Source organism: Panthera pardus, unplaced genomic scaffold (assembly GCF_024362965.1).
Source record: "Panthera pardus isolate Hobbes unplaced genomic scaffold, ASM2436296v1 HiC_scaffold_8, whole genome shotgun sequence".
NCBI lineage: Eukaryota > Metazoa > Chordata > Mammalia > Carnivora > Felidae > Panthera > Panthera pardus.
In genome coordinates, this window is record NW_026527013.1 from 130,970,860 (window position 1) to 130,992,726 (window position 21,867).

Consider the following 21,867-nt stretch of genomic DNA (forward strand, 5'->3'; position numbering starts at 1 on the left):
CATTAATATTTTCCTCCTGTACTTGTAACTTGTTTTTTTCCATTTGGAATGTATTCCTCTCTTTCTTCATTTTACTTGACTCCGTTGGTTTCTATATAGCAGATGACACCATAGCCTCTTGAAGCCAGTCTTGAAGGGGTGGTCTTATTAGGAGATGAAACTTGTTATTCAACCCTGCCTCAGATCTTGGTTGTCTTTCAAACCTTTATGCTTGTCCAAGCAGCCTATTACATTTTTAATAGCTCCCAGTAGTTGAGGATGTGTTAAGACCTGTCAGTGTCTTGGTGGGGGATGATCTCAGCACCTAGATTCAGGCTGACTAGAAGCCAGACCTTCAGGCATCAGGTTTTAAAAATATGCAAATATATACAGTCCTGTGGGACCACAAATGTAAGCCCCCTCCGGCCTTGAGAACCAGGCAATCTGGAGGCATCCCCTGGGTGGCAAAGAGATCAGGGCTCCAGATGAGTGTGTAAGGTCTTTTCTGGGTGACAGTAGTGAGGTGGAGCGAGGCAGAGGGGGAATGCAAGATGGCATCCTCAGTCTATGTTTCTTGAGAGCACGTCTGTTTGACATTAAATGTGTGCCAAACCTGAAACAGGTCTCCAGGCTAAAGCCCCAGAAGAAGCAAAGAGGTCTCCTTCACAGAAATATTGGGGAATGTGCTTCAGTCTGCTGTCTGTGCAGTGCTCTCGGGGTGGGAGCCTGCTAACCTGCCAAGAACAATCTCTCCAACTGCCAGGGTCTCATGGGACCCAAGAATGCAAGTCCTCTACCCCCATCCCAGAGCCAGGTGACCAAGGGGTGTTCCCCAGGAGGCAGCTGCAAAAACTGGCACAATAGATGTGTGTATAGCTCCCCTCCAGGAGACCATGGCACTTAGCACAGCAGAGACTGAGCTCAAAGACAGTGCCCACCCTCAGAAATCTCTGGAAAGGATTATAGTCAGCCACATAACTTGTGTTTAATTAGAAGTCTGCCACTCAGGCTGCAGTCGTGGTGATTAGCTAATAATCTTCCTTCACAGTAAAACTGAGCTCCTGGGTCTGACGCCTCTTGCTGTGCCCTAGGGGTGACAGCTGTTTAGGAACTTTCCTCATTGATAACAGTTCTGTGGGACCCATGAGTGTTAAGTTTCACTGGCCACCAGAGCCAGGTGATACAGAGATTTACTCTAACAGTGGTCACAAAAACTGAGGTGCCAGACAGGGAGTATGAGCTCCTTTCTGGGTGATATGGACTATACTATTACATTGCCATGGTACAAGGAACACATGATCCTTTAGCCTACAGAGCCAGGAGATCAAGAGGGCAGAGTATGATAGTATCTATCTCTAGAAGTTACATTGGGTATTTAAAGTATGTTCTGTCTCTCAAAACTTTTTGTACATATAGGATACAGGCATACTGAGCCCATTTTAATGTCCTTGTTTCCTAATTTTAACATCTCTGTCAGTTTAGGGTTGGTCTCTATTGATTTATCTCCTCGCCATGGGTCCTATGGCTGCCTATTTCTTTATTGGATGTCCAACATGGTGGATTTTTACCTTTCTGGGTGCTGGATGGCATTGTACTGCTATAAATATTCTTGAGCTTTGTTCTGGGATGCAGTTAAATTACCTGGAAACACTTTGATCCTTTGGGGTCTTCTATGATTTGTTAGGTGGGACTAGACCATTATTCAGTCTAAAGCTAATTATTTTCCGGTACTCAGGCAAGATTCTTCTTTGTACTTGACCCAATGCACTGTGATTTTTTAGGTTTCCAGTGTGGCTGATGGAAACAGGTACTATTTCCACCCTATGTGAGTACCAGGCACTAAAACCTCTACCCTTTCCGAGTGGTACTTAAAGTCTCTTGTAGTTTTCTCATTCATGTCATAAACTGATGAGTACTCAGCTGAGAACTCAAGGAGGACTCTTGGCCCTCCAGGTCTCTGGAGTTTTCCCTCTGTGCAGCTCTCATATAATTGGTACTCTTTCCTAGGAACCCTAGCTGCCTTATTCTTCCCAGGACTCTCAGCTCTGTCCCCACAACTCAGGGAAACATTTGGGCCCTGCTTGGGATTCCTTCTCTGGGTCATGTCCTAGACACTCTAAAGGCCGAATGATGGTACAATAGTAGGGCTCAAATCATTTATTTTTGTCTCTCACTGATCATTGTCCTTTATTACCTGATATCAAATGACTTGTAAATTATTGTGTGTATTTTGTCCACTTTGTGTTGTTTGAGGTAGGTTACTCCATCTTGACTGGAAGTAAAAGGCCCTTCATCTTAAAATTAGTTACAGCATTCTGGAACTGTGGAAGCCTGATGCTACTACTGAACTTCTGTATAGTTAGTTCTTTTGCCTACCCCAGTGACTTTACAGTTGAAAGTTTATAGCTCTATCTACAAACAAATTTAATATTTAAGCCCAAGGTTTAGAGCAAATGGGTCCCTAGAGGACATCTCTAATGTGTGTCTTCAGGAAAGAAGAAAATCCATGTACAAAGCCCAATATATTTTAACAGTATAGCTCCTGAAGGCACAGGAATTCTCTGCAGTCATAAGCTAAGAACAGCTGTTTTACCATAAAGCAAACATTTGTCCACCTTTCAGAAGTAGAGATAATGGTAAGTTTTATTAGCATTTCTTCATTAAAAATTCAAGAAAAAATTCAAATGAAAGTTGAATCTCCATGCAGGAACTTTTCAATAATAATGCAACCATCTAGCACTCACTTAAGTAACAGGCACTGTGCTAGGTGTTTTAAATACTTCTTCTCAAGTACATATTACAATGGTGCTATGAAATGTGCTCCATCACTAACTCCACCATACAGATGAGGAAAGAGGCTCAGAGATGGAATCCCAGGTTGAACATAAGATTCCATTATTTTGTTCAAGAAGTGTTTAATGAGTACTTCATGTACTAGGCATTCCTAGGTGCGAGGCATATAGCAGACTGAAAACCAATCCCTAACCCAGTTTGCACTGTAACACATACTCTCTTTAAAACATTAAAAATGCAATTTGTGGGGCACGTGGGTGGCTCAGTTGGTTAAGCTTCCGAGTTTGGCTCAGGGCATGATCTTATGGTCTGTGAGTTTGAGCCCCAGGTCGGGTGCTATGTTGACAGCTCAGAGCTTGGAGCCTATTTCAGATTCTGTGTCTCTCTCTGCCCCTCCCTTGCTCTCTCTGTCAAAAATAAACATTCAGACATTTTTTTTTTAAATTCAATTTGTCAATTTTTGGTGTGTAATACTTTATCAAAAGTAAAATGGCAAACAAATTATGTCATGAAGAGAAAAACTATTTTAAAAGTAGAGAAAACAATTTAACTAGTTTCATCTATGTACAAATAGCTGCGATTTAATAAAGTTTTGATGGTCTCCAAAGTCCTTGCTCTGGACATTATTCCATAATGGCTCCATTTCACAGTACACTTCAAAAAAGGATAAATACAACAAACAAAAAGCCCAAACCTTATAGCTACCTGGAAATCTTTGCAATTTATTAGTCTCTTGATTACAAAAATAGACCACCAGGAAACAAAATAAAAGCCAGTATTATTTTAACCAGTACCATATTTGTCAACTAAATGCTCAACAATTTTCATGGAATATGAATTCGCTTTTGACTAAAAATTTATCAACTTGTGCATAGGAAACATACTTGCTATTTCAGTAATGTAAAGACAATGCTTTTTTCTTGGTAAGTATATGCGTAAGATCTTCAAGTCTCAAAACAAAATAGAACTATGCATACCTCTACAGCAGGTACAATATCTATGCCAACAGTTAGAAATTCTTCAAACTTCAGAAATGGGTTAAAGCAGCTGCCAACATCAAGTAATCTGATCTTTCCTGAGGTCTGTAGCAACCTAAAAATAGATTATTTTCAGTTTGCCTTTTATAGGATAAAACCAAATATAAGAAAAAAATTCAAACATTTGAGAAAAAAATAAGGTAAATCATTGACTAAGTTTTTGGTCTCAAGATCCTTTTACACATTTAAACATAACTGAGGACCTACAGACCTTTCGTACATGTGGGATGTAGGTACCAATAATACCATATGAAAACTGAATAGTGAAAAAACAATTTAACATAAGCAATGGGATTTTAAAAATGTATATTATACTCCTTAAATGAAAAATCTAGATTAGAAAGATAATAAAAAATGAAGAGATGTTTCACATTTTTTCAAGTCTCTTTAATGCCTGGCATAATAGAAGACAGATGAATTCTCATATGGGCTTTTGTGTTCAGGCTGTTGTAACATCACACACCCTATAGTTTGGAAAACTCTACTTTATACTCATGAGAGAAAGAATAAATAAAGTTAGTATTATTGTAAAAATAATTTTTCACCCACAGAAATCCTCAAGTGTCTAAAATCCCGAGACCACTCTTTGAAAATTTTCCTTACAAAGAATGCCTTCACCAATCAAATCTCATTAGTCAATAATAATATCTTTGGACTTCAGTTTAATTTGTCTCTGTAAATTACAAGAGATCAAAGAGGAAATCACAAATCATATTTTTGAAGGAAAAATTTTAATTGTGTGCTCATGCCCAAAAAATGGTAGAAAAAGAAGGTAAACGAAATCCGAAATAACTATGATACTCAATGCAGGCAACCAACTTTATAACAATCTATGTAGCAGCAATTAAGAATAAAGAAAACAGTGGATTTTTTTATTGGACCCAAGCCCACACTCCCAGTGTTCAGACAGTAAAGCAATAATAAAATTAAGCGGGAGACAATATGCCATTTCCAGTGATAATACAATTTCCTTTACAAGATTTATGAGAACATACTGGAAAAATAAAATATAGGAGAATAATTGGGTAAAAATAGAATCTTGGTTTGAAATGTAAGCGTAGAGAAAACCTGTACAGGTTCTCTTCCTGACATCTTGGTTACCATTTTCCTTTGGATCCACTGGGAGACATTAAACTATTGACAGAAGGTTAAGCTGAAAAAGGTACCAGAAGTTAAAGTAACAAGGTTGATTTTTTTTTCCAGAAAAGGAATGCAAGAACTAGGGATTACATTTTTTACCAAGAGCTTCATGTCCTAACATTTTATAGAAATGGCCATACTCACCATTTCACAGAGTACATGGCAGTGTATAGCAACATAAAAACAATATGAACTAATTAAAATATTTTTGTCAATAAATTTTAAAAACTCATGTGAAGAAGAGCTATAAGGGTCTAGGGTTATAATAGGAAGTTAACTAAGAGGCCCTTCATTTTCTGTATCTGTAGAAAACCTCAATACTTCTGACAATGACCTCCAGATGAATGTTAGTTCTTGAAAGGAATAGCTAGCAACTCCACCAGTGAAAAGAGCTGCTCATAGGGCTCAAGACGTAATTTCATGTACTACAGCCACTCAGGAAACAAATTAGTATGTAGTTTGGGTGATGCATAGAACACAAAAAATGTGTAAAGTTGAGAATTCAGTTTGGTAATACTTGAAATAGTGCAATACATTAGGTTCAAGGAAGTAAGGCCAGTAAACTCCTGTGGCACAGGTTCCAAGCTGCTAAACAGAGCAAAAGATCCAGTAGATAGTGGCCACAGAAATACCTGGTATTTAGCTGACGTTTGTTGCTAAATTGATAAAAACTTGAATACCCAAATCATAACAAGTTAGAATAAATGAAAATCTAGAACAATAGTAACATTATATATACAGTATTAGATAACCCTAGCCTCAAGATTATAGGGACTAAGAACAAGAGTTCTGGAATCAGAGAGATTAAGATCAAAACCAGATTCTGCCCTTGACACGTGTAATATGGGGACACACTAATGGGGTACCCACACTAATGAGTTATTTCCAAGATTAAATGAGATCACACATTTGTAATACTTGACCAATATCTGCCACATGGCAAGTGCTCAAAAAGTGGTAAATATTGTTAGCTGTTAATGCCACAGATGGAATTTTTTGTGGCTCATCCACTAGTGATCTTCCTGAACATAGTAAAAGTAGAATTTTTCTCATATTAAATTATATAATAGTTGGTTCTGGTAAACTGGATAGCAAAACATTTCTGATAGTCTCTTAAAAAGTGCTTCTTGTAAATTAAATTTTCTATCTGGATGGAGTATTCTAAATCATTCAAGTTAATTCAACATTATGATAACAACCACCAATAGCAGTACCATGGACTTATTAATTATCAGTATGCTCTAAGTTCATTTCAAATTCTTTGGCTTAGCTCCTTAATTTTTTATTTGCATCAAGCATATTTACAGTTTAAATAATCACAAAGTCAACATCCAAGTAATTACCATCCAGGTCAAGAAATAAAACATTGCCTACACCCTGGAAGCATGACACTCCCTGATGACATCCCTCAGCCCTTCATGTAATGGTAGCCACTATGTTGATTTTCATGGTAATCATACTCTTCATTTCCTTTTACAGTCTTAACCTATGGCCACATGCCTAAATAATATAGTTTTGTACTACACATTTGCTTATGTGACATTCTTCTTTCTTGCATAAATGTTTTTAAAAGTTTCATGCTTCATTGCTGATTACATAAAGGAGGTCCATACTGTGACATGTGGTAATTAAAATCTTAGAGGTTAAAGACTGAGAAAAGAAGCAAGAGAGAAACAAAAAGTTATATATAATGGAAACCCCATAAGGCAATCCTTATATTCAAAGAACTGAAAGGAAAAAACCTGCAATGAAGAATACTCTTTCCAGCATGATTATCATTCAGAATTGAAGGAGAAAGAAAGTCTCCCAAACAAAAGTTAAAGGAGTTTATCACCACTGAACTAGCCTTATAGGAAATGTTAAAGGGAATACTTTAAGTGGAAAAGAGGCCATAAGAAGAACATTATCAATAAAAATATGTAAAATATGGCAACATATATATAAAATGTGGTGGGGGGGTAGTAAAAAGTTCTTTTAAAATGTGTTCTAACTTAAGTGACCATTAACTTACGACTGTTAAACACTTAGGATGCTTTATATGAACCTTACGGTAACCACAAACACAAAATCTATGATAGTTACACAAAAAATAAAGGGAAAAAAATCAAGAATACTACAGAAAGTCTTCAGTCACAAACAGACCAAGAGAAGAAGAAGGAAAGAGAGAGAACTAGAAATACCAGGAAAAAATTAACTAAATGACAATAAGGAGACACCTATCAATAATAATTACTTTAAATGTAAATGGTCTAAATGCATCAACTGAAAGATAAAGGATGGTGGAATGGATAAAAAACAAGATGTATCTATACGCTGCCCTCAGGAGACTCACTTTAGATTTACACACAGACTGAAAGTGAAAGGATGAGAAGAGAAATTCCATGCAAATGGAAGCAAGGGGGGGGGGGGAGGGGGAGGGGAAGGCCATGGTACCAATACTTGTATTAGACAAAGTAGACCTTAAAACAGAGACTAACAAAACACAAAGGTACTATCTAATGATAAAGGGGTCAATCCAACAACTGGATTTAGCAATTGTAATTATCTATGCTCTCAACATTGGAGGACCTGAAGACATAAAGCAAATATGAATATATAAATGGAAAAACTGAGAATAACATAGTAACAATAGGACTTTAACACCCTACCTGCACCAATGGATACATCAACCAGGCAGAAAATCAACAAAAAAAACCTCTGAGTAACACATGAGACCAGATGAACTTAACAGATAAACACAGAACACTTCATCTAAAAACAACGGAATAATCATTCTTTTCAAGTATACAGGAAACATTCTCCAGGACAGATCATGTGTTGGGCCACAATGCAAGTCTCAATAAATTTAACATTGAAATCATATCATGCATCTTTTCTGACCACAAAGGTATGAAACTAGAAATCAATCACAAGAAAAAAACTGGAAAAAACCCAAGTGGAGATTAAACAACATGCTACTAAACAGCCAATGAGTTGATAAAGAAATCAAAGGTATATGGAGCAAAATGAAAACAAGAATACAATGGTTCATAATCTGGATACAGGGAAAGCAGTTCTAAAAGGACATTTAGAGTGACACAGGTATACCACAAGAAACAATCTAACCTTATACCTAAAGAAACTAGAAAAAGAACAAAGGCCAACGTTAGTAAAAGGAAGGAAATAATAAAGATTGGAGCAGAAATAAATTAAAGAGACCCAACAAAAGAAAACATCAATAAAACCAAGAGGTGATTCTTTGAAAAGATAAATGAAGTTGATAAACCTTCAGACAGACTTACCAGGAAAAAGAGGATTCAAATAAATCAGAAATGAAAGAGAAACAAAAGACAATATTAGGAAAATTATATGTCAAAAATTGGACAACTTACAAAAAAATGGATAAATTCCTAGAAATACACAATCTTCCAAAACTGAATCAGCAAGACATAGAAAATCTGAATACATTGATTGTTAGTAACAAAATTCAGTCAGCAATAAAAAAAAAAACAAAACCTCCCAATAAACATAAGTCAAGGACTATGTGGATTCACAAGTGAAGTCTACCATTATTTGAAGAAAAATTAATATCTATTCCTCTTCAAGTAGTCCAAAAACCTGATGAGGAAGAAAGATTCCCAAATTCATTCTACAAGGCCAGAATTACTAAAGACACTACAAAAACAGAAAACTATGGGCCAACGTTCTTGATAAACAGCTGCAAATATCCTTAACAGAATATTAGCAAATCTTTGCATTCAACAATCCAAAAGGATCATTCACCATGATCAAGTGGGAAGTACTCCAGGGATGCAAGGATGCTCCAATATCAGCAAATCAACATGATACAGAGCATCAACAAAAAGGATAAAAATCTTATCTCAATAGATGCAGAAAAAGCATCTGACAAAATTCAACATCTGTTAGTGATAAAAACTCTCAAAAAAGTCAGTTTAGAGGGAAAAACCTCAACATAATAAAGGTCACATATGAAAAACCCAGAGCTAACATCATATTCAATGGTAGAAAAAATGAAAGCCTTTCCTCTAAGATCAAGAAGGAGACAAGGATGTCCACTCTCACCACTTTTATTCAACATAGTACTGGAAGTCCCAGCCACGGCAATCACACAGGGAAAAGAAATAAAAAGCATCCAAACTGGTAAGGAAGAAGCAAAACTCTCATTATTTGCAGATGACATGACAGTATAAATAAAAAACGCTGAATACTATACCAAAGAACTACTAGAATAAATGAATTCAGTAAAGTTTTAGGATACAAAATTAATACACAGAAATTGGTTATGTTTCTTACACTATTAATAAAATAGCAGAAAAACTATCCCATTTACCATCACAACAAAAACTATAAAATACCTAGAAATAAACTTAACCAAGGAGGGGAAAGACCTGTCCTCTGAAAACTATAAAACAATGATGAAAGAAACTGAAGATAAAACAGACCAATGGAAAGATACTTCATAACCATGGAAGAATACTGCTAAAACATCCATACTACCCAAAGCAATCCCAAATTCAGTGCAACCCCTATCAAAATACTAAAAGCATTTTTCAAACTAGAACAAAAAATACTAAATTTGTATGGAACCGCAGAAGACCCTGAATCACCAAAACAATCTTGAGAAGGAAGAAAAAGCTGAAGGTATCATAATCCCAGATTTCAAGATATACTACAAAGCTGTAGTAATCAAACAGTATGTTACTGGCACAAAATCAGACAATAGATCACTGTAAGAAAAAAGAGTTCAGAAATCAACCCAAGCTTAAATGGTCAATTAATCTATAACAAAGAAGCAAAAAATATACAATGGAAAAAGACCATCTCATTAAGAAATATTTGGAAAACTAGACAGCTACATGCAAAAGAATAGAACTGGACAACTTTCTTACACCATACACAAAAATAAACTCAAAATTAATTAAAGACTAAAATGTGAGACATGAAACCATAAAACTCTCCAAAGGAAACCTGGGCAGTAAACCCTTTAACATTGGTCCAAGCAATATTTTTGTAGATACATCTCCTCAAGCATACAACTCAACACCAAAAACAAATAATCCAATTAAAAAATGGGCAGAGGATCTGAAGAGACATTTTTCCAAAGAAGACATACAGATGACCAAAAGACATCTGGAAGATGCTCAACATCACTAATTAGAGAAATGCAAATCAAAACCACAGTGAGCTATTATTAACACCTGTCAAAATGGCTAGAATCAAAAAAACAAGAAATAACAAGTGTTGGCAAGGATGTGGAGAAAAAAGGAACCCTTGTGCACTGCTGGTGGGAATGCAGACTGGTGTAGCCTTGTGGAAAACAGTAAGGAAATTCCTCAAAAAATTAAAAATAGAGCTACCATATGATCCAGTAGTTCCACTGCTGAGTATTTACCCAAATATGAAAATAATTTTTTGAAAAGAAAAATGCACCCCTATGTTTACTGCAGCATTATGTACAGTAGCCAAAATATGGAAGCAACCTGTTTCCTGTTTCCATTGGTAGATAAATGGATAAAGATGTGGCGTGCGCACACACACACACACACACAGGAATATTACTCAGCCATAAAAAAGATTGAAACCTTGCCATTTGTGACACTATGGAAGGACCTAGAGGGTATTAAGCTAAGTGAAGTAAGTGAGACAGAGAAGGATGAATTCCACATGATTTCACTTATATGTGGAATCTAAAAAGCAAATGAATAAACAAAAACAGAAATGGACCCATAAATACAGAGAGCAAACTGATGGTTGCCAGAGAAGGCAGGGGGAATGGGTAAAATGAGTGAAATGGCAGTGGGGATACAGAGGCTTCCAGTTATGGAATGAATAAATCACAGGGATAAAAGGTATAGCATGGGGAATACAGTCAATGGTATTGTGATAGCATTGCATGGTGACAGATGGTAGGCATATTTGTGATCACAGCATAAGGTATAAAGTTGTCAAATCACTATGCTATACACCTGAAACTAAAGTAACACTGTGTGTCAGGTATATTTAAAAAAAAAAAATGAATATACTCTGAAATTTCCAACATTTTGAAAAATTTATTTTATTTTTTTTATTTCACACAGAGAGAGAGCCCAGAGTGGGGGACAGGGCAGAGGGGAGAGGGAGAGGGAGAGAGAGAGACAGAGACAGACAGAGGGAGAGAGAGAATTTTTTTTTTTTTTTTTTTAAGTTTATTCTCAAGTTAGTTAACATACAGTGTAGTCTTGGCTTCAGGAGTAGAATCCAGTGATTCATCACTTACATATAACACCCAGGGCTCATCCCAAAAAGTGTCCTCCCTAATGCCTATCACCCATTTTCCCCACCCCCCCCCCCCCATTCCCATCAACCCTCAGTTTATTCTTTGTATTTAACAGTCTCTTATTGCCTCCAGAGAGAGAGAGAGCAAGAGAGAGCGGGAGAGAGAGGGAGAGAGAGGGAGAGAAAGGGAGAATATCTTAAAGCAGGCTCCACACTCAGTGCAGAGTCTGAGGCAGGGCTCAATCCCATGACCCTGGGATCATGATCCAAGCAGAAATCGAGTCAGACACTCAACCCACTGAGCCACCGAGGCACCCCTCAACATTTGTTTTTAAAGTTTATTTTGAGAGTGTGCAGGTATGCATGAGCAGGGGAGGGGCAGAGAGAGAGAGGGAGAGAGAGAATCCCAAGCAGGCTCGGAACTGACACTCGGCTCAATCCCATAAACTGCGAGACCATGACCTGAGCTGAAGTCAGACGCATAACCGACTGAGCCACCTAGGCGCCCCTCAAAGATCTGAATCTTACTGACATCTGTTTTATAAATTTTTATAAAATATTTTTACAAAAGTTACATGTACAGTTGAAATATTGCTTTGCAGTTCTGGGGTATACTTTCTATATTTGGCCATTAGGGCAAGTTTGTTAATCATGTTGTTCAAATATTCTGTAGTCTTACTGCTTCTGAGTGCTTGCTCTCTCAGTTCTTGAGAAGGTGTGTCAAAAGTCATCCATTTGTGGGACACCTGGGTGGCTCAGTCGGTTAAGCATCCGACCTCGGCCCAGGTCATGATCTTGCAGTTTGTGAATTCCAGCCCCACTAACTAATCTGGAGCCTGCTTCAGATTATGTGTCTTTTCCTCTCTCTGCCCCGCCCCCCTCCCCCCCACCCATGCTCATGCTTTGTCTCTGTCAATAATATATAAACATTAAAACAACAAAAAAAGTCATCCATTTGTTTTTAAAGAAGCAGAAAAGAAAGATCTCTGTAAACTGGTTTGAAAGGATATTATTCCTTTCGTTTTTGCAAGAAGAAACTCAGAATGGAAAACCAGAATTAACAAAACCTCAGAGGATCTGGAAACTAGGTGGATGTTTTAAGCAAAGTATGGGACATCTAAGTATACCTTCCTTTGTGTACCTATTTTGTAGTTCAGACTTTTAAAGTCAATGTTTTACATATTCAAAAAGTAAAATTAAATCACAGGGGTAGTTAAAAACACAGAAAGAGGAAAAACTAAGGAACTTAGCTATATATTAAGTAACAGGGAGGGGAAAAAAAATCAGTAGCTTCTTAACATAACATTCTGACTATAATAATTTCAATAGGTAATGTTTTAAGGACAGAAAGAAATGCAAAGAAATCCTGAATTTATTTAGGATGTTGCTGTCGTACTGACACAGCCAAAAGGAAAGTTGTTCTTTACAGAAGAATGTGAACCAATAAATGTTTAAGCTAGTTAGATACTGAAAAATTACCATTTTCTAAAAACTACAGTAAAACAAAAACAAACTTGATGCAGGCAAAATCATTAACAGATGCTAAAGCTACTGGTGAAAATTGTCAAGAAACAGGAAATTCACTCAGTCTTCATGTATAGCCCTACAGAATATAGAAACCTCTACAGTGAAGAAATCTGATAGACACCACATTAGTCAAATAATCAAATTTAACATCACTGAGAATGGGACAAACTGACATGTGCCCTCTTACTGATACATTTGAGAACACAGTATCATCTGTGTACCATATATGTTTAATATGAAGCTATGCCACAGGTAACTTTCTAGATTAATGAAGCCTAAGAGATAATTCAACTAACTATGTAAACTTTGATTGGTTCTTGGATCAAACAACCTACCTACAGTTATAAATACTATTACAACAATCTGGAAAATTTGAATATGACCTGTTTTTTACATAACTATATTAACCAATGTTAAATTTCCAGAGCGTGATGACAATTGTATTGTGGCTATGTAGGCAAATGTCCCCTGATCTCTGGTGACACATGCTCAAGTATTTAGTGATGAAGTAACTCAAATGAGTTCAGGGGGAAAAAAAGGAAAAATGTGTCTACATACATAGATATGAAACAAATGTAGCAAAATATTTACTATTAATGAATCTTAAGTAATGAATATAAAGGTATTGGTTGTAATACTCATAATTTTCCTTAGAGGTTTGAAATTTATCAAACTATAATAATGGGAAAAATAAATCTGTCCGAAAACAACTGTAGATTTGTCTGTCAATTTTTGTTTTATGTATATTAAAGTTGCACTCTTAGGCACATATAAACTAAACATTATTCTATTTTCCTATAAATTCACACCTTCTATCATTTTGGGAAAAATCTCCTTTATCTATAAAAATAATATTTATTAAGTCTCATGATTTGGACCTGTCTCTCAAAAGCAGTATAAATTGAATTTTTAAATCCAGTCTGACAATCTACTTTTAACTAGAGTATTTAGATCATTTACTTTTAAAGTGATTTACTGACATTTGTTGCTGTTATCTTCTTTTACACTTTTCCATCTCCTCTATCTGTTCTATTTCTTTTCTCCCATTCCTTACTTTGCTTAGAATCACCCTGGGAGCTTCTAAAATCACTCAGACATCCTGATTTAATTGGTGTAAGATGAAGTCTGAACATTAGGATTTTTAACAGTTCCTCAAGTGGATGTATTGTATAGCCAAGGTTGAGAACTGGTTTTAGATTTTTCCTTTACAGTTTTAACAATTATATATATATTTTTTCATTTGGCTGATTTGAAAATTTCAGTTTCTACTCTTTCAAGAACATGTGTATTTATTGATAACCTTAGCCTTCTCTTAGACCAATAAAGGCTTTCAGGACACTTAAAAATCTGTTAACCACACAACTTATGTTAGTCTTTCTGTGTATACTATTGTAAAAATGTCTAGATTTACCAACATATTTACCAGTTTTGTGTGTGTGTGTGTGTGTGTTTTTTTTTTTTTTTTTTTTTTTTTAACTTCTTAATTCCTTCTTTGACCTCAGATTTTCCATCTGGGATCATTTTCCTTCTGCCTGAAATTCATCTTTAGATTTCTTTTATTAAGGGTTTGCTTTCCCATTCTCTCCTCTCCTGCAACTCTAGTAACAAGTTAGACCTTCTCATCATTTTATCTTCTGCATCTTCAACCATTTTAATTCTATTTTTTGAATACTGTATTATCAGGATGTGGCATTATGGATAATTTAACAATCTGTATCAACCAATTCAATAATTTACTCTTCAATTCATGCTATACACTAAGTTATTTAATTATTTTATTATTTCCAGAAGTCCTATTTTTTTAATTGTGACTTTGCAAATGGCTGACAAGATCATGAAATTTCTAGTCCCTATAGAAATTTTCAAGTAATTCTTTTCTTCTTAAAATGTAGTTTATGTTATAAAAAATCTTATAAATTTTATAAATTCTAGTATCTGAGGCCTTTATAGATTTCTTCTTGCTATCTGCTGGCTTTAGATCTTTGCACTTTGTTTCCATACATGCTTAGTTTTTGTTTGTTTGTTTTTTTAATGTTTTTATTTATTTTTGAAGGAGAGAGAGAGACAGAGCATGAGTGGGGGAGGAACAGAGACAGAGGGAGACACAGAATCCGAAGCAGGCTCCAGGCTCCGAGCTGTCAGCATAGAGCCTGATGTGGGGCTCAAACTCACGAACTGCGAGATCATGACCTGAGCTGAAGTCGGACGCTTAACTGGCTGAGCCACTCAGGCTCCCCCACTTAGTTTTTACTCTGAACTGTTTATTTTTCTTATATTACATATGAAGATTTTTGAGCAAAGGTATTTATTTTTGCTTCTGTCCAGCAACCAGGTGTACCACCAGTGTAGGGCCACTTTCAATTAAATAAATTTAGGGTCTGAAGATTTTTGGATTACCCTAGGGATGTAAATTTGGACTATGAGTATGCTTCAGAGGGATGTCCTGTAGTTTCAACTTGCTGGGGCCTGTCACACTCTGGGCGAATGGGGTAGATTTACTCTGGATCACCCTTAAACTGAGAAAGCAGCTATTTGGAGCTTCAACTGTATCATTGGAGCATGAAAACCAAAGTTTAAGTTTGCCAGTTTGGACAAACACTCTCAGGACAAAGGCAACGTTGAGCTCTGATAACTTTTCTGGGTTCCTGTCAGAATTTGCATTTTGGCTTTATCAGTTCTTTGACATTTTTAAGATTTACCCAACATGTAAAAAAAAATGTTTTCAAGGTTGAGAGATTAATTACAATATCCAGGTAGCCATACTCTATAACTTTTAAAGTAGAATATATGAACAGATAAAATTAGTGTAAGTGGTTGGCATAAAATCAGCTTGTGAGAGCCAACAGTTATAAAAGATGTTTCAATAAACACAAGTAGTATTTCATTACTATTAATGGATATGACAGTACTATAATATGTGAAACCATCAGGTGTGCTAAGGGCAAAAGTAGGCTCTGAATAATCTATTAAATGACTGAAGTTTCTTCACCAAAAAAGGCTAGACAGCCAACCTTAAGTGATCTTAACTGACAGACTTTACTTACTTATATGTTAGTATGTACAATACATATAATATGGGAACTTCAGAATCAATTGTTCCTTAAATAATTAAAATACATTAAACAAAAAAACTACAGTATTGTGCTAGCTGTAATAACACAAGTTCTAAGAACTCCCTGGAAATGCATGCTTATTGTTACTAAATAATGTTTTCAAATAACTATTAACTTCTCTACAAAAAATATTTATGACTTTAACATTATTTATGTTGAATTTCAGTGACTATTCAAATAATCCAATTATTGAATAAATATGAGTTTTGAAAGGAAGAATCTAACCTCACACAACCCCTGTGTAGTTTCTTTCTCTAAGTCAGAGATTCTAAAATACTTTCTGGATCATAAATCCCTTTAGCAATTTGGTGAAGTATACGGATACCTTTTCAAAATAATGCTTTAAATAAATAAACTGAAATACAAAGGAATACAATAAAATTACACACTGAAACATGTTTATCAAAATACTTAAAACACTGATATAGTAACATGTTTCTTAAGTAAAATTAAATAATGAGGATGTAGCAGTGAATCTAATAACTATGGTAATTTTACAGTAATGAGAATCAATATTCTGAGGTATAGATGGTAACTGTAACACCCAAATCTTTAATTTTTATGAGTGAAAATGTCATATGGGTTTAGCTGCCCATATTAATAGAAGAAAACTACTAAATTTTAATTATAAGTGACTGAAAATAAAGACGAATTTTTTTCTCATTCAAGTCCAATTATCCTTCTGAATTCTACTTAGGGACTAAATAAACCCACCTAAGGGTTAAGTGTGAAATAAACTAAGCCTGGAAAGGTTCATTTCATTTATCAGATGACACACTGAAAGAAAATATTTTGAAGGAGTGGAGTACTTCCTTTCTAGAAAATTCATGGTGATTATGAGCTAAATTTGTAACTCCCATCTAACAAGTATACAGGAATTCTCAGTAGGTTAACCTCGCCTATACTTCCACATTATTCCTTATTCATTTTATTTACCTCATTCTTTCATATTTTAAAAACTATCTGTTGTACATTTTTGTAAGGCACTATCCTTTTTGGATTATGGGCATTCTAGAAATGTTCTGCAAACACAATAGTTAAAACACCAAAAACAGATAAATGACAGATTTGCAGTTTTCTCTTAAATCACTAATTAAAATTTTACCACAAGAGAAACAGACAATTCTTCCATGTTAATAGTATGTACAGCTACCCCTGTTCTAAGAATTACCCTTCATAAATTCTTATGGGATCACTAATCACATGGTCCAAAATAAATCAATCTTTTAAGCACTACTTTTACATAAGGTAATTTTTATTGATAAAGACTAAATACTGATACCACTATTTCTGATACCACTATATCTGAAGCACCAATACTTCCAAATTCAACAACAAGCATTATTACTAGGTTGGCAAATTTTCATAGTATAAATTTATTTGGAGGAAAGCCCCTTTTATTTCCAAGTTAAGTGGTGGTTAATGTGGTGGTTAAATATCTAGAATTTGAAAAATTGGCCTAACCAAAGAAAGAATAAGTCACTTAACAAAAGAAATACTTAAAGAGTATAACAAGATAACAAGATTTGATTTTATTTTTTTCTGTATTTACCAATGGAACTACTCTCCCTCACTGAAGCTGAAGGATCTGGAAATTCCAGTATCTTAGCATCCAAACTATACTTCAGGGTACCTTTTACTCACAGAATATAAAAAATAAAACAGAACAATTTTGCCAGATGATTATGTTCTAATTTTTGATGTGAAAATATGGGGACTGTCAACCTAAAACCTCAAGTTTTAAAATCAGAATAAATTTTGGAAGGCAGTTTAAAAAAGTTTATATTAAACAGCCATAATCATAAATACATTGTGAAGACCATTTAATATTAATTTAAAAGTCATTTAAAATTACTTAAGAGATTGCAAAACTTTCACACACACACAAAAAGCCGAGGACCTTTGGTTTCATTTAAAAAACAGCTTTAAATGTTTACACATCTATAATATGACAAACTTTTAATAAATACCTATTGTACCAGTGTGCCTCTGGTTAAGAACATGAGATAACAAGCTGAGTAAGAGCCAAGGAATTCAGTGCAATGAAGAAGACACATGCAAATATATAGCAAAATATAATGCAATGACTGCATTCTAGAGGAGTGTACAAATGTTATAAAAGTAAAAGAACACTGGTGAAAAAGAAGGGGAAACCCTGCTGGGACCTGCAGGATCAACACACTTTTCTCAGGAGAAAAGGGGGAGAGAGTAGAGAATAAGTAAAAGGATGGGTGACTGTCATCCTACTCAGAAAGTATGGCAAATACAAAGGTTTTTTGTTTGTTTGTTTGTTTGTTTTTTTGAGAGAGAGAGTAAACAAGCAGTGGAGGGGCAGAGCGAGAGAGGGGAACACAGAATCTGAAGCAGGCTCCAGACTCTGAGCGACCAGTGCAGAGCCTGACATGGACCTTGAACCCACGAACTGTAAGATCATGACCTGAGCCAAAGGCAGACACTTAACTGACTGAGCCACCCAAGCACCCCTGGTATGTTTCTAAGTAAGTACAGATTTTCCACAGAATCTCAAGTTCAAAGTGCCTGTAGAAATGTCTTCTTATTTCATCGTATTTAGTTCTCTTTTTAAGTCCACAGTGTTAACTTTTGTTTCTTATGCTTTTAACATTGTTTTAAAACTCACTTTGATTTTTAAAAATAAGCAAACAAAAAAAATAAGCCTCTTATCACATTTCATAGAAAAAGATAAGAAATATCTGAAATGGCTCTTTCCTAGATTTATCCAAGACTTAAAAATTAAATACCACCTCCATGAATAAGCACATATATGTATATGGCAGTATTTTTCAAACTGATATATGTTTTAATATAGCAATCACTGTATTGTTTACCCAAACAGAGAAGTTACTAATAACAGCACATTCCATATTGTGTTGTATAAAAATTAAATGAATTAACTACACATCATAGATGAAGACAAAGACTAAAGAGATAACAGTATCACTAGAGGAACAAATGGTAGACTAGAGGAAACACAAGAAGGAATCAGCAACTTGGAGAAAAGAGTCATGGAAAACAAGCTGTAAAGGACAGAGGAAAAAATAATAAAAAAATGAGAAAGACTCAGGGAACTAAGCAACACCATCAAACATAATAACATTTGCATTACAGGGATCCCAGAAGGAGAAAAAAAAGAGAAAAGGGGGCAGAAAATTTATTTGAAACACTAGTAACTAAAAACTTCCTGAAACTGGTTAAAGGAAACAGAAATCCAGTCTAGGAGGCACAGAAAGCCCCCAATAAAATCAACTCAGGGAGGTGGTCCATATCAAGACACATGGTAATTAAAATGGGAAAAAGCAGTGATAAAGAGAGAATTTTAAAAGCAGCAAGAGAAAAAAAAAACAAAAACAAACCAAACAGCTACATACAAGGGAAACCGCATAAGGCTGTCAGCTCATTTTTCAGCAGAAACTTTGAAGGCCCGAAGGAGCAATGATATACTCAGAGTGCTGAAAGGAAAAAAACCTGCAGCCAACAATACTCTAATATTCTATCCAGCAAGACTTTCATTCAGAATGGAAGGAGAGATGGGGTTTCCTAGACAGACAAATATTTAAGGAGTTCATGACCACTACACCAGCCCTACAAGTGTTAAAAAGGACTTTTTGAGTGGAAAGGAAACACTATAAGTAGAAGTAAGAAAAGTTAAGAAGCATGAAAGCAATACAAATAAGTATATTTTTTAAAGTGTTTTTTCTTTTCTTTTTTAATAGTTTTATTTATTTTTGAGAGAGAGCATGAGCGGGGGAGGGGTAGAGAGGGAGACACAGAATCCAAGCAGGCTCCAGGCTCCAAGCTGTCAGCACAGAGCCCAACACAGGGGTCAAACTCGTGAACCGTGAGGTGAAGACCTGAGCCAAAGTCAGATGCTTACTGACTGAGCCACAGGCACCCCTAAAGTGTTTTTTCCTTAAGTTTATTTATTGAAAGTGAGTGAACAAACACATGCAAGTGGGGAAGGGCAGAAAGAGAGAGAGACAGAATCGTAAGCAGGCTCTGCACTGACAGTGATGTGAGGCTCGAACTCATGAATCATGAGATCATGGCCTGAGCAGAGATCAAGAGTCAGACTCTTAACTGACTAAGCCATCCAGGTGCCCCCCCCTCCAATAAGTTATTATTTATAAAAATCAGTCAAGGAATTCACAAAGTAAAAGGATACAAAGTAGGGCACCATATACTTAAAACATATGTGTGAGGGGGTAAGGAATAGGTTCAAATTTAAGTGACCAACAACTTAATATAGACTGCTATATGCAGATATTATATATTAACGTAATGTTAAACACAAATCAAAAACAAGTAATAGACAAGGAAGGAATACAAGTATATCACTAAAGAAAAGCATAAAAAAACAGAAAAGAGCAAGAAGCAGAGAACTACAAAAACAATCATAAAATAGGTAACAAAATGGCGATAAGTACATACCTATCAATAATTACTCTGAATGTAAATGGACTAAATGCTCCAATCAAAAGACAGAGGGTGACAGAATGGATAAAAAAGCAAGACCAATCTATTGCTGCCTATAAGAGACTCACTTCAGACCTTAAGACACATGTAGACGAAAACAAAGGGATGGAAAAGCATTTATCATGCAAATGGAAGTGAAAGAAAGCCAGGGTAGCAATATCTATATTGGACAAAATAGACTTTAAAACAAAGGCTATAACAAGAGATTACAAAAAAAAAAAAAAAAAAAGAAGAAGAAGAAAGAAAAGACACTATATAACCAAAGGGAATGATCCAATAAGAAGACATAACAATTGTATATATTTACGCACCCAACATTAAAGCACCCAAATAAATAAAAGCATCTAATAACAAATATAAAGAAAGTAATAAAAAGTAATACAATAATAGTAGGGTACTTTAACACCCCACTTACATCAATGGACAGATCATCCAAACAGAAAATCAACAAGGAAACACCGGCTTTGAATGATACATTGGACTAGAAGGATCTAACAGATATACTCAAAACATTCCATCCTAAAACAGAATACACACTTCAACTGCACATGGAATATTCTCCAGAACAGAGCACACGTTAGGCCACAAAACAAGTCTCAACAAATTCAAAAAGAACTGAAGTCATACCATGTATCTTTTCTGACCACAAGCTGTGAAACTAGATATCACAACAAAAAACTCAAGAAAGAACACAAATAGAGAAGTTAAATACCATGCTACTGAACAATGAATGGATTAACCAAAAATTCAAAGAAGAAATAAAAAAATACACGGATACAAATGAAAATGAAAACACAACACTCCAAAATCTTTGGGATGTAGCAAAAGCTCTCCTGAAAGGGAAATGTATAGCAATACAGGCTTACCTCAAAAAGCAAGAAAAATATCAAATAAACAATCTACCCTTACACCTAAAGGGGCTAGACAAGAACAAAACCCAAAACCAGTGAAAGAAAGGAAATAATAAAGATTAGAGCAGAAATAAATAAAATATGAACAAAAAAAAGAATAGATCAATGAAATCAGGAGCTGGTTCTTTGGAAACATAAACCTCTGGCCAGATTCATTAAAAAAAAAAAAAAAAAAAAAAAGACTCAAAATCAGAAATAAAAAAGAAGAAAGAACTATTGACATCACAGAAATACAAACAATTTTAAGATTATAAAAAATTATATGCCGGGGCGCCTGGGTGGCGCAGTCGGTTAAGCCTCCGACTTCAGCCAGGTCATGATCTCGCGGTCCATGAGTTCGAGCCCCGCGTCAGGCTCTGGGCTGATGGCTCGGAGCCTGGAGCCTATTTCCGATTCTGTGTCTCCCTCTCTCTCTGACCCTCCCCTGTTCATGCTCTGTCTCTCTCTGTCCCAAAAATAAATAAAAAACGTTGAAAAAAAAATTATATGCCAACAAATTGGACAACCTAGAAGAAATGGATCAATTCCTAGAAACGTATAACCTCCTAAAACTGAATCACAAAGAAATAGAAAATTTGAACTGATTATCAATAATAAAATTGAGTCAGTAAATCAAAAAAC

General features: G+C 35.4%; 1 protein-coding gene across 1 annotated transcript in view; it reads right to left on the reverse strand.

The window, feature by feature from the left end:
- BMT2 (base methyltransferase of 25S rRNA 2 homolog) overlaps positions 1–21,867 on the reverse strand; it is a 90,413-nt gene that overhangs the window by 11,408 nt on the left and 57,138 nt on the right. Inside the window, exon 4 of the mRNA XM_019418076.2 lies at positions 3,750–3,864. Coding sequence (XP_019273621.1) covers positions 3,750–3,864 — 115 coding nt within the window. The remainder of the gene's footprint in view (positions 1–3,749; positions 3,865–21,867) is intronic.